At 40.2% G+C, this 17227-nt stretch overlaps 1 protein-coding gene across 1 annotated transcript in view; it reads left to right on the plus strand.

Moving 5' to 3' along the window:
• PLA2R1 (phospholipase A2 receptor 1) overlaps positions 1–16621 on the plus strand; it is a 46095-nt gene extending 29474 nt beyond the window's left edge. Inside the window, exons 18-30 of the mRNA XM_068948806.1 lie at positions 1185–1249; positions 1636–1739; positions 3120–3262; positions 4248–4365; positions 5290–5420; positions 6025–6169; positions 8713–8951; positions 9503–9671; positions 10969–11109; positions 11524–11640; positions 12072–12248; positions 13059–13088; positions 13264–16621. Of these exons, the coding sequence (XP_068804907.1) occupies positions 1185–1249; positions 1636–1739; positions 3120–3262; positions 4248–4365; positions 5290–5420; positions 6025–6169; positions 8713–8951; positions 9503–9671; positions 10969–11109; positions 11524–11640; positions 12072–12248; positions 13059–13088; positions 13264–13481 (1797 nt within the window). The 3' untranslated portion in view covers positions 13482–16621. The remainder of the gene's footprint in view (positions 1–1184; positions 1250–1635; positions 1740–3119; positions 3263–4247; positions 4366–5289; positions 5421–6024; positions 6170–8712; positions 8952–9502; positions 9672–10968; positions 11110–11523; positions 11641–12071; positions 12249–13058; positions 13089–13263) is intronic.
• The last annotated feature ends 606 nt before the right edge of the window (positions 16622–17227 follow it).

The raw sequence follows: 17227 nt of genomic DNA on the forward strand, positions 1-17227 counted from the left end.
AGTCTTCTCTGCTTTTAACTTAAAATAGAAAACAGAAGTGGAAGGTTTGTAATAAGATTTTTTTTTTGTTTCTAATGAATTATGAAACATTTTTTAACTGTTACTGAAAGAATTTTGCATCGAAACATGATGAACCCATTTTAAACCACCAATTCACGGCTGAAGATGATAATGAAAGAACAACCTAACTGAATACATTGTCTTCTTCCACATCTATTACAGACTGTACTCTGGTGTAATTACAGTCTTTATTAAAGCTGAACATGATTAGAAAATCAAACTTGGAGCCAGCCAGTACCAAATCAGGCAGCATTCCTGAGAGTCTCATTTTTTGTCAGGAAAGTCTATTTTCTTCATTTCACATTGGCATGTAAGCTGATCCCGACTGTAACACCAAGCGCAGTGTGGCTCCCGTATCACAGGCTGCACGTCAGTTCTTTCTGGAAAAAATAAGCGCTCCTCATAGGCCACATGGCTTTCCCGACGCCCTGCATAGCCAAAGTTTTTTCTTCTTTCCCAAAGATCCCAAAACTGTAACTGCTGAGTGACTAACTCACCCTAAAAATGAACCTTACTCATAGTGTAAGGCAAAATCAAGTTAGCACAGTGCTAAATAGTGCCTGTTTGTGCTGTTTGAATTACATCATTTCTATGACTTAAACCTAATATACTGCTTTTTGGGAGTGAGAATTCAGAACCTTTTATGAGAACTGAAAGCAATCTGAAAAGCATCGCTGCGAATCTGTTGTATGCGCTATAAGAAATCAGTTAAATATGCATAGAAAACAGTTTAGAACGATTTGCATTTTATGAGTTTAATAATTGTCTGTTTTTTTAGTACTTGAAGAAAAACAAATTCCAGTCTAAGGCTGCAGCAATTTTCAGGCTGGATAGGCTGTAAATTTCTGAAGTTGACAGCCTTGTTTACAGAAGATACATCAGCAATTCAGTGTAAACTTGGGGGGAGCTGAATCATGCTCTCCTTTTGCGAGTAATTTTCGGAAAGACAATGGGAGCAGTCCTATAAGTAACACAAGCAAGTTTTAGCACCTGTTGTTCCCACTGAAATCCAAAGGAGATGCTATTCACCTGAGTACAAACAGCATCTCATTTGACGAGTTTGTTAACGACTTCATAAGAGGGCAACTACCTATCTAAATATATGGCAAATTATTTTTTTATAGCTATCGAATACTGATGTCCACTGGTGGATTGGATTGCACGCGGAAAACTTCAGTGCTGAATTTCGGTAAGAATCCACTTCAGCTGCTGCTGGGTGGTAACCGGCATGTCTGGTTTACAAGCTGCCCTTCCTTTTAGTAATGAAACAGACCAGAACTGCTTGATGACTGAGCAGAATATGCAAGCGGCAGCTTCAATTCTCATTTAAAAATTATTCAGAATATATTACCCTTAATTTATTTCCATTTTGTAGTATTTCTTCTGAAAGGGGTATAAAAGGTGCAAACCAAAGTCATGAATATCAGCCTTGCTGGGTTTTTTTTTTTTTTTTAATGCTCAGCTAATTAAAGAGAGCTTTCTATCCTGTATCTGCATGCAAAAATTTCTAATGTAGGCAGTATTCTAGGTAAGGATAGGAAAACGTGTAACTACACTCTTTTCATTTCTGTGCAGCTGGAGAGATGATTCACCAGTAACATACCAGAACTGGAATGAAGGAAGAGAAACTTATCTGCATAAACCAGGGAAAAGATGTGGCTTCATTTCGTCACAAACAGGTTAATTTTATATTTCCTTTTGTTGCAGGACTTGTAAGTTGATTCTGTTGCGGGCCTGAGGAGTTATGTTTTTTAATTGCTTTCAAGAAGTGTAATCCTTACTGTTATAGTTCTAGTATGTGTTTATCATTTGGAGGACTGCTTTTATGGTTAAGAAAAGATCAGCAAAATACGAATTTGCTCAGAGACTAGGGTATAGGACCTAAAAGTATGTTAATAGTTCTAGTGATCTAATGTCAAAATAGAAATACTCCAGTGATACTGAATCTTTGTTTTACTTAAGAATCTTTCATGTGGCACAGCGTAAGTGTTGATGCATTGCCAGTTTTCACAGTCGGTTTTCTCATATCCAAATGAGCCAGATGAACTGAGCAACAATTTTTCCTACTGTTATAAACTGTTTTTATGTCAGCACACAACTTTAAAAACTCAGGTCTCCAGCTTATTGCTGGATTCTATGGCCGATTAGCCGAGTGATTTTTGGGTACCATGTTTTGTTATCCCATGGTGCTAGCCTTTACATCATCACTAGGATCTGTATTTTGCTACAACAATCAAAATAAGTTAATGTTGCCAGGTCCAGTGATTTTTATTATCTCACAGTCTGTGTTTTCTTAAGATGTGTAAGTCATATGATAATGTAAAAATCTCAGCTTCCATGGCGAGAAGAATTTTCTTTGTATTTGTGAGAAGAGCTGAAAAAATGTAATCTAGTTGCACTCTTGTAATCCCAGTATCAGAAGACAAAACTGAAAAAATGTAAACCCTTTTTTTGGTACATAATAATCTTGTGGTTCTGATTCATGATTTTCAAATGCTTGAGTTGAGATACTATAGTTAGTATCAGATAAAAGGAAGAGACTTCCCCCATCAGCTGGCCAACAGATGGGAACTGGTCAACAAATTTCTGATAGCACTGTGTTCCAATGAAAAATGTATTTTCCTATCAAGCATGTCAGCATTTTATGTCAGTACCTGGATCTTGCCAACAATTTTCAGTGAAAGGAAGTCAAAACATTTTATCTGGAAGGCATCTTTTCTAATTTTTTCTTTTTTCTTTTTTTTTTTTTTTTGCATAATATTAATATCTTTTTTCTAAATACATGACGATATAGGTGTATGTTATGTGATTTGGTGTAAAGGAATTGGTTAAACTGAAAATCAAATTATGAATAAAAATAGCAACCCCTTCAGCCATCAAATCCACTGCAATGTAATATGTTCTAATGCATTTGATGTAGAATCTCGTCTCGCTCAACCAATAAAGCGTAGCCTTAACGCTATCTAAGCTCGCTAAGAAAAAATCCTTTTTTGTTCTCAAGTCAGTGTTGAACTGCAATTTTCCTACTCTAAATAAAGTGATAATCTTTTTTTCCACAGGACTCTGGGGTGATGAAAATTGTACTGTTTCTCTTCCCTGTATTTGTAAACGTAAACTTGCATGGAAAATAGAGAAAGAGATTCCAAAAGACCAGAACCAACAAGGACTATGTCCCAAAGGCTGGTTGCACTTTGGATTCAAAGTAAAACATTTTTTTCTTTGATTATTCAAAATGCATTACTTATTTGTGACAGAAATTGGACTTCTTAAAGATTATTCATTATTTGAAGATTTTCTTCTCTGTTGAAAGTAGGGCCCTTAGGTATATAAATAGTGACACAGTGATACAAAGGTTTATGGTTATTTAGCAGCTTTGCATACATAAGTTGCCTTAATAAGGTGTTAAAAATTTTACTTTAGTTCAAGGAGATGAGTATTCATAAATGCAAACGCTATCTAAGTGTATTTGTGCATTCTCTGTCAAAAAGACTGTTTCATGTTCTCTTTTCCGTTTATGACAACTCTAAGAGGCTTTAATGGCCTGAAAAAGTAACTCTTGACACCTGCTCGTACTAAGTGGATCCCTAACTGTTGTCATCCTCCTAAAGGTGCAGTTTCAAATAGGTAATTATAAACCAAAGTCTGTTTGCAATTGAAGGTTGAAAGGCAATTATTTCTTCAGGCTTCTCTTAAATGCATACATTCCTTTATAGCAACATGCATGGAGAGGTGACAGATTTATCCCAATGTTAAACTGCAACGGCTACAAGGATAGCTTTAACCCGGATGGTATTTACCTTTAAACAACTGATTTGAATTCAAGCCTAATCAGTAGCAGCAGAAAACTGATACCAAGAATGCAGGGGAGATCCACTGCAGAACAGAAAGTAGTGAAATATTTACTTTTCAGTAAAGTGTGTGAAATACTTTAGGGGCACTGATTCAGATCTTAGCTGGCCCACCTGATGATTTTCAGGACTCGCTCTTCTTGGCAGTCTGAGCAGGAAGCATTAGACAGTGAAAAAGCATGGAAAGTGAACTTTGCATTTATCTGAAATACATTGGTATGCTGTTGACCTGCATGTCCTCATTGGATGCCATGGACCCAGCAAGCTTAGTAATTGGTAAATAGTTCTTAAACTGGAGGAAAAACAAATCTGAACAAGCCTTTTATTTTTTTGAAACAGTGCTTTCTGATACAAATTCCAAAGGATCCCGACCACCTGAGAAACTGGTACTCTGCACAGGAATTCTGCAGTACATATGATGGGTCACTCGCTTACCTTGAAGATGAAATGGAACAAGGTAGCCTTCTGAAAATGCTTTTAAAATAAATACAGGAACATCTTCATTATGATGCTGTAGCAGAGCTTAATCTTAGGTACAGAGTTATGAACAAAGAACGCTCAGACCCCACTCATGGTTCTGCTGCTTTAAACAAGTTAGTGAGTGTTCCTCCTTCCCAGGTTCCCAAAATGTAAAGAATCAAATTTCCTTTGAACTACAGCAAAGGTAGGGTTCTGGGGATTCATTTTAATTTGTGTTGTGCCTTATGCCAACAGAAATGACAAATGAATTAAAAATTCCAAAAATAAAGTGTTGAAAAATTTGCCTTGTAAAATTCCTGTATTATGAATGCAACATCATACTGTTGTAAAAGCAGTCCCATTTTTGTCCTTCAGTAGTACTTATGTGCTGTACTGTAGATCAGATTTTAAGGGCTGGAACTGTAAGGGAAGTGAATGCCAGCACATCCAGATATCTTCATAATCCGTATTCGTAAAAATCTGTGTTTAATTTGATATATTTTTAAAATTTCTTGTATTTGGGGCGGAAAGGAATATAATTATCTGTCTTTATTTGAGAAGTTTTATTTTCAGCTGAAATTTAGAAAGGCTTTTTCAAAGAGACTGTATCCTGAACTGATACTCAGGTTGTTCAAACTACTGTGAAATTTTCTGAAAGACCTATTAGTTAATGTGCTAGAGTCTCACTCAGCTGACGTTAATTAATTTAACTCAGTTTATAATTAGACCGAAATGCAATGCAGCTCACATTTGTACTTTCTATTAAATATGTAACATTTAATGTTACATATCATTGTCAGTAATGTTTATTGGTCAGTAATTATATTTTTCAGTGCTCCGTCGTGTTAGGAGAGTCTTCAGCTATGCCTAAGTGGCTACCAGCAAATTATATTTGATAATTTACTCCTATTCAATTTTCCAGCTTTCATAACAATGAATTTGTTTGGACGGAAAACTAGCGTTTGGATAAGTTTGCAGAGCGACGATTATACAAAATGGTTGAACGAAAATTCTCCAACATATTCCAACTGGTCTCCAGTTGAAGTAGTAGATGTAAGTATTTTCCAGGGGGTTTGATGGTCAGTGAGAAGTGGTGGTTTTGTCCATAGTAATCATGACTGCCACAAAGACAAGGCCTAACTGGCTACAGCGATTGGGTCTTCTCTCAGTTTTTGCAACTTTAAACAACTGTGGGCCCAGATTTATGAGCCTAACTAGTGGCTGCAAAAAAAGGCACTATCTAGACATGTATGCCATTTGTGGTTGTAGTCGCATTCTCCTGCAGTTGCTTTTAAACACCAAAGTTTAAATGATATGGTCCATATCTTACACTAGCTCTGAGCAAAAACTGAGGAATAAGATTATGAATTTCATAATTTAATGTTTTGTTTTACATCAAGTTAGTCAGTATTTGGTTTAGCTTTTAAGTTTGTTCAGTGAAATTTTTGTGACTTTTTTTTAATATGAGGTTATTTCAAATGTTACTTCAAATATATGGGAATGTTCACTGTTCTACCTAAATGTTTATAATTGTTTAGTGATTTCAAGCTAATTAGTCTTCTAAATTGATAGTAAGAATCATTTTTATTCTTAATCAGTTATGCGTTGTTTTTAGACAGTGTCTTTTTTTAATTATTAAGTTCTGTATTGATTACAGAGACAGCGTTATAACAGTGCCAACATTCAAGAACAAGTTCCGCTATGTACGCTGGTATCAAATAACCCCAATTTTTATTTTACGGGAAAATGGTACTTAGAAAACTGTCAGAAAAATTATGGTTTTATCTGCCAGAAAACTCAAGGTAAGGATGTATTTGTTTTGCTTTTGTTCTCCTTTCTCACTATGTTTAATTCATTGTACTCGCTTTCTTTTCATCTAGGATTAGCTTACTATTGGTGTCTGTGAAGCCAGGCACATAAAAGGTTTCCAAGGTAGTTTTACTTTGATAGTTAGACATACTGTCTCTACAATATTTAATAAATTATTACCTGTGATGCAGAAGTAATTTATAAACAAAACTTTTTGGTATTAAATTTTGTTCCTAACTTTGAGCTTTCAGTTGCCTATCTTAGATTCGAGAAGGGAGATGGAATTTCATGCTGTGCATCACGGCAAGCAGAGTAACAGCACAAAATTACAAATGGCAAACCTGTGGGTAATTTAAATGAAAATCTCCTGGTTTGGTTTTTGTGGGTCTTGCAGAATTAGACCAGGCTAGGCTCTTAAAGGTATTTCTGCGAGCAGTCTAGACTGAGTGGCCAAGCAAATGCAGCTTGGCTTTTCTTTTCACTTGTGTCTAAATCGGTTACCATGATATTCACTTGGCAGAAACACAGAGCTTCTGCAGGGTGCGCGCTGTTTCCTTTCCTTTCGTTTCGCTTCGCCGCAGCTCGAGCGCGGCGGAGGCCGCTGGAGCGGGAGGCGCCGGCTCCTCCCCGCGCGCAGGAAGCCGCCCCGCTCTGGCCCGCGGGCGGCGGCGGCTGCAGCGCCCCGGCGCTGCCCGGGCACCTCACCGAACTAGCCCAGCGGCAAATTATTGACCCTAAAGCAAGGGCAGGACTGTAATTTGAGCCTGGAAGGACAGCGCTCGGACACCCCTTCCGAGCGCCTCGGCGGCGACCGCGGCAGCAGCAGCGCGCACGGGAACGGCTGGCCGCCCTCCCACCCCTGCGCCTTTCCACCCCTCGCTGCTGCTCCGCGCCCGCGGCGGCGGCGCAGCGACGGGGCGGGCGCGGGGGGCGCCGCGTCCTGCCGCCGCCGGGGCAGGGCGGCCGGGGCTGCCCGCGCTGCGGCCGGGCGCTCCTGGCGGCGGCGGCGGCGGCGCCTTCTTTCTTTGTTTTTTCTTCTTTTCCGGCCCGACGTCGGCGCCCGCCCAGCGCAGGGGCAGGGGCAGGAGCAGGAGAAGGAGAGGCGAGGAGCCAGGCGGCCTCTTGCTGGCGGTAGCGACTTGCTAAATAGGCTGAAATGTCTAAAACGCTGGGGGGAAAAAAAAAAAAACCCGAGCCGGGGCTTTGCTTCTGCCGTTCTGTCCACATCCTGCCTCCCTTTTGTCCAATTACTTTCTGTAGGAGATTAAAATGAAGGAAGCCAGCAGGAGATCCGGCTTGGGCTGCAAGGCGGCCGTGACGCCCGCGTTCGCGTTGTGCGAGCGCTTCGCTGCGTGTGCTCCTTGTAGGGTTTGTTTTTAAGTGGTGACACGCATGCAATACCTCCGCTAGCTTAGGGGCAGAGCTTTTTCTTGCTTAGCAGTTTCTAATTGGTAAATGAATTGTGAATTACAAAGAAGAAATTATTTGATAAGATGCTTGTTAGCACTCATCCCATCTTAGCCATAAAGGGAACTGAGTTTAAAAAACAGTCTACACGTTAGCAAAGCAACTGCTTCCTTTTGCGATCACAGTGAAGTTTTACAGGCAGAAGTAATTAAGCCAGACTGACAAATGAGATTAAAACTGAGGCACTGCCTGTTAAAAGAGTCTTTGAAAGTACGCAGTCGAACATCGTACACATTAGCCATGCCTTTTGCCTCCTATCTCCTATCCAGGCACGAGCATGGCAGCGTGACAGGCTGAGCTGGGGCAGTTGTGTTCTCCCTCTCCATGAGTCTCATGGGAGACACTGCTCCCCTTTATTTCTTACATCTAAAAAATCTGCTTTTTCTTAGTTTTTGTTTTTTGCTTGCAATTGTTGTGTTATTTTTTATTACAAAAACAAAGAGACTTAAGTCTGTGTGCACAGAGGATTTCTGTAAGTGCCAGTACTATGATCTTCCCTGCGTTAGTTCATGGATATCAAAGATGAGCTAAAGAAGTTCCCCACCACTTATTTCTGCCACGAGTCACTGTTGTCATCCCCTCAGTTGTGCCAGTACAATTATTTGTGAGGCCATGCTTTGTCATGCTGTAAACTGAACTTGAACAGGATTAAAAATAACCCTTTAAAGAAGAACTGATCTAGATTAAATGGGAGGTATCAGCATTAGGAGCACTCTGAGGCACACTGCTATTAGGTATTTGGGATATGCCCGGATCCCTTGTGATTTCTTACTGACCTTTAAAGATCACGTGAGTGGAACTAATTCCATCCCAGTTTTCGTTTTTGTTACACAATTAAGCTCATTCACTCCTGTGACCAGTTTTGTGCAGTGATGGAATTTCAAATACTGTTCTGGTAGTCTTTTTTTTTGTTTTTTTAATGTTCGCAGTTCCTCACTGAAACGAAAGAGTTTGCAACTTTTCCATTCGTTTTTAAAGATAACGCTGGTTCTTTAGGAACTATTCTGCTTTGTTAAAGTTGTCTGTTTTTAAAAAAAAAAAAAAAATCCTTTCTCTCTCTTTATGCCAGATACATCCAGACATGCCATAAATGCATCTGAAATGTATCCCGTGCCAGATACTTTAGAATATGGAAACAGAACATACAAACTAATAAATGGGAATTTTACCTGGTATTCAGCTTTAAAAACCTGCATGGCAAATGGAGCTGAGTTGGTCAGCATCAAAGATCAGTATCACCAGGCTTTCCTCACGGTCATTGTGAATCGGCTGGGATACAACCACTGGATCGGGCTGTTTACCTCAGATGTACGTAATAGATTCTCTGTCTATGAATATGATGCTCTGACTTTTTTTTTCAGTAACGAGCTAATGAGCTATATGCTATATCATTCATTTGAAGTCACTAGCAACTTGGATCCAGAAGTGAAACCCCCAAACACTTGAGGCCTAACTGTTTTTTGCAACATGATATATAAGTTTTATGAGAGACAGTTTGGTGCTGGAAATAAGTAGTACAATAAGAACTGAAAACGAAAAGGCATAGAAAACATGTTAAAAAAACTGCAAGAAAAAAAATCTCCTATAGCTTCACTGTTAAAATTGCTTGTTTTCATTTTTGTGGCCCTATGAACCGAATGATCTCTTGCTTAAAATAGCAGTTTAGATGTAGTTTGTGGTCTCCCAGAAGTAAGTTGTGGAGCTCCTTGGAGAGCTGGCCATGCCTTTGGTTTATAACCCAGCCTTAGAAGAGGTAAAAGAAATTGTGTTGCATCTGATGAGGACAACATCAGAAGAAGAGGTATTGCTTATATAATGATAAACATATCCAAGAAATAATTTTTTTTTTTTTTTGGCAGAATGGGCTTAACTTTGAATGGTCGGATGGGACTAAGTCTTTGTTTACCTTCTGGGAAGATGATGAATCCCAGGCGTTTGGCAGCTGTGTTTATATTGATACTTTAGGGCACTGGAAAAGTGCTAACTGTGAACGACTTCTGCAAGGAGCAGTTTGCCATGTGCCACCTAGTAAGTCTGAGTGAAGTTTTATATTAAATCTTTGCAGCTGCAAACGTGTCTATTGACAGTGGAAGTATATGAAAGGAAATGAATTGGTTTGAGGCTAAGTCACGATGATAGTTTTATTCAAAAAAAGAAAAATATTGTCCTTGAAAAATATGATTACTGTATCTCCTATTTGTGAAGCCTTTTTTCTCCATAAAATACTGGAACTCAGGTCCAGTCTGTAAGAAAATGGATAGAGCACTTTCATAACAGGAACAAAACCAGGAAAACTATTATTCTGTCTCTTCAATGAACACTATATTATCTGTGAAAAATAGTAATCGTTAGCCTAGCTCCAACGGAGCTATGTTAAGTTTGCTGCAATGAACTGTGCAGATGGGAGAAGACGAGCATTTAGAGCAAAGTGTGAAAATAGAATCCGTTCTTCACTGTTTGCATGTAAAAAAATTTTGCAACCTTTTTTGTAAAGGAGAGAATATTTTCCTGCATCCTGAAATAGACCTTCTTTCCTACAATCCTCTGTCAGTTACTTGGACTTCATTTGAACCCAGAATTCAGTTCTGGAATTTCATTCAGTCCAGGATTGCACAGCGTCTTTGGCAGCATCCTGTTCTGCAAACAGTTCCTATTCGGTAGTATTGATTACCAGCCGCTCAGCATATAGCTTGTTATAGTTTCTGGATCTGTTGAGAAGAAAGCTGCTGTGGAATCCTTCAAGACAAAAATTACTCTCTCTAACGTGGATTTTGTAATAACAGCTGACTCTAATTTTCTAATTTGTTTGTCTAATTATGTAATCATACGTTGCCTGAGGCCTGTCTAGTATTTAAAGATAGTGTTCTCCAGCAGAGAACACTGCAGGGACTCTTTGCTGCAGTTTGCTGCGGTCTAGAGGCTCTGTCTAACGCTAACTGGTGGGAAACTCTGCAGTGTGCCGTGGTGCTCAGCATTAACTCATCCTTGCGGCTTAGTGGAGAGAAGCTCTGCAGACGTTGGAAATCCCCAGCCCCCGGGGAGACACTGGGCATTTCAAAAATACCCTGATGCACCCTATTATGACTCCCTGTGCACATCAGTATTTGTTAGATTGTTAAAACCCTGCGAGCTTTTTGACCAGAAGTACAGCAAGTTTTACTGTTTTAAATACAATATATACAAACCCTAGATACCGACGTTGAAAAGTGGATATAAAGACATAATGCAATAGCATGCTTATTAACGTTATCCCAAAACAACGTGTGGAATGTTACATTAACGTGTATCTTGTGCCAATAAAGCTGTGCTGTTATTTCTGTTGCAGAGAAGAAACTCACTGACTATAAAGGCTTATGTTCAGAAAAAAGTGTTCCCTGGATCAAATTCAAAAACAATTGCTACAGCTTTTCCACGGTTCTGCAGGGCACAAGTTTTGATACAGCATATGAAGTTTGCAAAAATGAAGGTAAGTATTTATTTTCTGGGTATAAAATGTCATCTTGTTAGCTAAAACAAAATGTTATTTTTTAAAATGACAGAAATCTCAGCCTGTTTGTTCTCCAGTTCAAAGTAATGGTGGTAGAGCCAACTAGGAAATTGGAGGCCAGTACAACATACATCAAAATAAGTTCCTTTCCATGTGAAAATATTCGTTTCTGGAATAACACAAAATGCATTTTTTTTCTCTTCAAACTTGTTTTAACATCATGTGAGAACAGTTTTATGTCAGCATGTTCACATTAACTGCAAACTGAAAACGTTAGAAAGTATAACCGGAATTTTTAAACTTTTGAACTAAGGTTCTTAAATTTTTGAAACGTAATGTTACATTTTATTGGCGTAGGTTGTTTGAAAAAATTATTCTGTGTTTAATCTGTAGGATCTAATCTTTTAACTATTCAAGATGAAGATGAAAATGCCTTTATTCTGGAAGAATTGCACAATTTTGGTTATTCTGTGCAAATGGTTTGGCTGAACATTCTGCTTGTTACAGACAGTAAGTTTTGGGTGGAAGAGAACTGAATATAAGAATCTGGTTTTTTTTATTTTTATTTTATTTTAATACTGGTAACCATGTTCCAAAGCACTGTTAGCTCTTTTTTTTTTTTCATTGTTTGTTACCTGTTTATGATGTAGTAAAAATAGCTAAGCTTTCTATAATTGTTATTTGTTAATAGTCTGAATGCACAATATGTGCATATATGTGAATGCCTTTGTTTTTTTATTAAAGAAGCAATGCAGGCTACCTTCTGTTTCAGCTATGTAGTCTGTTTTTAAGTCCTTGAAGAAAAAGGAAATTTGTGGCCAAACAGACAAAATCCTGGCATTCCTTTAATAAAATATTTTCTTTGCAAGGGTAAGGCCAACTGGAACAGAGATACTTATCTCAGTATGACATTTATAGTGATTTATAACTTCTGCCCTTAGATGAGACAGTATCCTGGTTTGATGGTTCTCCTTTAAATTACTCTAACTGGGGCATCAGGGAGCCTGAATTTGACCATCTTAAAGGGAATTTCTGTGTCAGCCTGAGGACTACAGATGGAGTATGGCGATTATCTCCGTGCAGAGAGAAAAAGGGATTTATTTGTAAAATGGATGCAGGTATGTGCTTCTGAAAAAGAAGGCAATCATGTCCTTTTAACCAATGTTTTTCACGTTCCTTGTTGCTCTCTTACTTTCTTCGAGTTTTCATTTAAATAATTCTGTCCCTTTGTATTAGACAAAACGCCTTTAAAAAACAAACCAGTTCCAAAGGCAGCGGTTCTTCACTGCTTTTCCTGAAGGTTGTAGGTGGTTTATATCCCTCCCCAGCCCTGCTGAGTGCTGCCGGTGAGATCCAGAGCAGCCAGATTGGTCTCGTTTTGAGGAACCTGGCAGCCTTTTCATTATAGAAGACCACAGCAGACTTTCTTTTGTATCTGTGAGTTGCTTGGAGAAGATCAGAACGGCCTCAGTAGAGCCTGGAGCACGTGCAGGCTCAGCCCTGGGGAGCTGCACAGACCTGACCGCTAGGAATGCGTGTCTGAGAGAGAGCTGGAGTGTTTTGAGAGCCCACCCACAATGCCAGAATCACTGCTGGGCTTGAGAGTTAGATGTAATCTACCTCCGCACAGTTCTGCTCATGCGTTCATACTTTTTAAAAGTGCGCAAATACTGCTTTTCCCTCCGTGCAGTAACGTCAGTTAATGTACTGCACTAAATTTAAGGAATTTTAGGGGACAGATTATGCCATGTTTAACTTGGCCTGTTGTAATCCTATTGATGTGAGTGAAGTTAACTAAGCAAAGAACAGGTTGCCCTTGTGTGTTTTTATGTAGGTTGTCTTCTGAGTACCAGTTTTACAATGAGTATATATGTAAAGTTCTCTTAATTCTGCGGATAACTTTATGACAATTCTGGATTCCGTTTCAGGTATCAATGCAGCAGTTCCCTCTGAAAAATGTAAGTTCCCTCTCATACTTTCTTAATTTTTCATAATGAGTAACAACACATTTTGAGTTAATATTTTGTGAGGTAACTGTTTTCACTGTTAAACTTGTAATTTAACATAGGGCATATGTGAAGAGTAATACGTTTTATATACAGTTTAATAACAATGTCTGTCTTTACCTTTCAGCTTCACACCGTGGGCTTGCAGCTGTAGCTGTTATAGTAACATTGGTGATGCTGGCTGCCATTTCCGTTTTTTTGTGGTGCCTGTACAAACAGAATAACAGGCTCTTCAGTAGGATACTGTGGGTCAGAAATGCCTATTTTCCACAGATCAATGCTGATGTTCCTGCTTTGGAAGAAAGCATTCTCATTTCTGATTTTGAGAGAAGCGAGAACAATTAATTGTTTGGAAGTACCAGGCAATCACTTCTTCCATATTAAACACCAGACTCTACAGTACGGCACGTTTTATGAGCCAGGCACAACGTAGGACCAGCTCCTCCTCTCAGGGTTTTGGGTCGCAGGCAAGCTGACAACGGAAGACAATGAAAACGGCTAAATGCTGCCAAAAGAGTGGGGAGAAGTAACAGCCACCTGCTCTTTCCCTCCCAGTGAATCCGGTGCAGCCAAGTTTCTGAATCTTGCCAAGGTGCGGGGCGGAGAACCGGCAGCCCCTACCTGAACCAGCACCGTTCCTTCGAGCGTCCTCAGGGGTCGCGGGTCTGCGCTCTGCTCTCGGGCGTCCCGGGGGGCACGTGCTCCCTGGGAAACCTCCGTAGGGACTGCCACTGTCTGCTGCGATGGCAAAAAGCCGGGGATTGCCTTGTTCTTGTTCCGCAGATGTTGAGCGTGCCGGACTCGGTCCTAGCCTAGTGGAGGTGGATGGGCGATCTCGCGCTGACGGCAGTGGTTCAGGCTTAGGCTTGTGGAAACCGGCTTGGACCCTTCTGCTCCGTGGCAGAATCACGTGAGGATGCACCAGGGGGTCGTGGAGAGATTGGCTCCCTTGGGAAAAGCCAGGAGCTCCGGCTGCTCCGTCGCCGTACGACCTGGAACCGCTCAAGTGGGGCAGTCGTATCCAAGGCCTCAGGGCAGCCGGCTTTTTCTTCTTTTTCCTTCGGGAACGTTTGGGCCTTGGGGTTTTGTTTTTACACGTTGCAGAATCTGTTTGTGAGCCAGCATTTAAAATTCGGCCCTGAACTCAGGAACCCTGAAACATGTGCCACAGATTATGGGATAGTTTTTTCTTAACACCTACTCCTTCTGCAAAAAGAACAAAGTTATTTTTCGGACAGTGGAATATTGCCAGGTAGTTTTCCAAGCTTGTAGAGAGATGAAGTCACTTCTGATTTAGGCGTTTCAGACTTTACCTAATGTGGCTTATCATACCTACTTTGTGTTATAGAATAAGTTAGTCAAGAGATAAAATGGCATATGGACTTTGTCATCCCGAAGTTAATATATTCACTGGAGATGCTTCCAGTGTCCTGTTAAAGATTTAACAATGAAATCTCTTGCCTGATTTTTTTTCAGAAATTAAATCCCATCAGCTACTTAATCACAGTTTCAGTCAATATCTATTTGAAGAAAAGCGTTGTTATAAATGTTGTTAAAGTTATGGTAATAACTTTACTGTTCACCTACAGTATTTCTGCAAGCAGTATTAACGTACATGTACATTAAAGTACATTTGAGACCCTGCTTTCAAAAGTTAAGGAAGATAACATGGGAGGGCTGCATTCGCAGTTCCCAAAGGGTGGTTGTCTCTCCAGTCAGAGTGCAATAATCCAGTTTAACAGACGACCAAATGGAAATTCTTCACTTTCCGTGGTCATACCAAGGTGCTAATGGAGGAGTCTTTCATCTGAGAAAGATACTAGAACCGTTTTTCTGTGAAGCTTCACTGAAAAATTGTTCTTTAGGATGACGGTTGTGAAAGACCCAGGTTCAGGTCTCTGCATTACCTCAATTGTAGTAGTCTAAGACAAAAACACTTACTCTCGGTGTGGGACTCCCACCCCCTAACCAGTCCTCTAACCACATTTGTGAAAACATCTGAAAGGCTTTTTGGGGATTTTGAGTTCTTTATTACAGCACGGAAAAACAAATTGTCAGTCATGAAGAGTTACCTCAGAATGGAATTACTGTCCCTTCAGTCATCTCTAAAAGCTGCTGTGAAGGGCTGTGTTTATTGTAGGGCTTTTTGTTTGTTTGTTTTAAGATTACTCATTCTGACAATTTTGCAAGAGCGTGAAGATGAAGGTGCATTTGTGACAATTAAGCTAGCAGGCAAGAGCAACTGAATTTTTTTGCATAGTATTTATACACAGGAATCTCTGGCTTGCTTTTAGTTACGTTTCACATGGCTGTGTAGACTGGCTAATTTTAGAAACATTGGAAAAATTGCCTATTCATGTCATAATTATGCACAAGGCTAACTTCCCCCCCCCCCCCCCCCCAGTATATTTCTGTGCTGGTTTACAGAATTTAAAATGTTGTTGAAGAGGCTATGGAGAATTTTGATCCCTGTATAATTTTCAACTTACTCTTTTCAATAACTTTCATGGTTGTTGCTATCACAAGTTCTTAATCTCATGTGTTCCATCCTGTAAAATATAAATAGATTTTCTGTATATATTTTTCTAATGGTTTGTCCCCATACATTTGCCTTCAGTAATGTTTTCAAAGTTTTTTCTTAAGCCTGCAGATTTATCTATGGGACTGTCTGCAAAGTCCACTAGTAGAGTTTGTGGGTTGTAGCTTTTGAGCACAATTTTCAGATCATCTGCTGTTTCTGTACGTGAACTGTGATAACTTGTCATCCTCTCCTCTTTCCCCATGAAGATTCCCCCTACTTAAACAATAGTTGGAGGAGCTTAAACCAACATAGCTCCCTTCATCAAATTCACTGACAAGTGTAAATGCTGCCTTTTTAGGGTAATAGAGTGGGTTGCAGGATGTCTTCTGTTTAAGAGAGTAAGCTCAGAGGACATGCATTTATCAGGCTCTAATGCTGTTACCAAGTTATGCATACTTTGTCAGATTTTCATTTTGTAAATGAAGGTGTGTATTTTTTCACAAAACTTGACATAAACATTTTATCAATTTTCTTTGAGGTATATTACAATCATTTTAATACATTTGAAGGGCATTTATATTAAAAAAAAAAACCCTACTCTACTCTCAAAATAGTGATTGTTAGCTAACATTAACTCTGAAGTAAATGATCTTATGTTAAGGGAAAAATAGTTGAAGCAGTGTTTTCTTCAGGCTTTGCAATAGTTGTGAGGGAATATTTTTAAAATCTTTCATCATTTAACTTTTATAATTGCAGGTATCGCAAGAATGTAATCATTGATTGTTTTCTATTCCTCGTTCTGGATTTTTATTACCGTTCCTTTCACTTTCCCTTAATCGTAGGTCTCCTGTCCTGTTCCTAATCTGAGAATTTGGTGAATACATTTTCATAATGACCTTGATGATAGTGGCAGTGAGGTTCACTGTATTACTTCAACTGGAAAATTAAAGTGTGAATCCTAACTTTTGGTACTGCAGTTTTTCTGAGTCTCTCCCCAGCTGTCGTCAGCTGCCAGGCTTTGGTGCCTCGCACCCGCAGTTCCCGGGCTTTGCGGCGGGGCCGGTTGCTGCGGCTTTCAGGAAGGAGGGACCCCGCTGCCCCAGCCTCCGTTCTGGCTGCGCGGCGGGAGCCGGCAGATGTGGAGCCGCAGCTGGTCCCCGGTGCCGTGGGGCCAGCGGTTCCCGGACACGGATGAGGTGGCACGTGCCCGGGGACCTGTGCTGGAGGTGCCAGGAGGAAGGAGCCCAGGGCTGTGAGCGAAGATGACGTATTGGAGCAGGTTGCTGATGCACGGGTGCTCTCCCAGGCCGTTGCCTGTTCCCTGCAGCCTTTGGGGGGAGAGGCGGCCAGAAGTGAGTTATGGGCTCGTAGAGCTGTGTTGCTTGGGACGCCGCTCATTTTGGCCACGAGCAAGGTGGAAAAACGCTGATGGCGACGTGGTAGCTTCCATTGCAGCAGCAAAGTGTTTGCCGCATCCAAGAACTGGGTTCACCAGAGCAAGAGCAAGCAGATGAACGTAGTGTTTCCCTGGGCCGTGCCCAGCCCCTTTGAATTCGCTTAGCGAGGGGGA

This window comes from Struthio camelus, chromosome 6, assembly GCF_040807025.1.
Source record: "Struthio camelus isolate bStrCam1 chromosome 6, bStrCam1.hap1, whole genome shotgun sequence".
NCBI classification, from domain to species: Eukaryota; Metazoa; Chordata; class Aves; order Struthioniformes; family Struthionidae; genus Struthio; species Struthio camelus.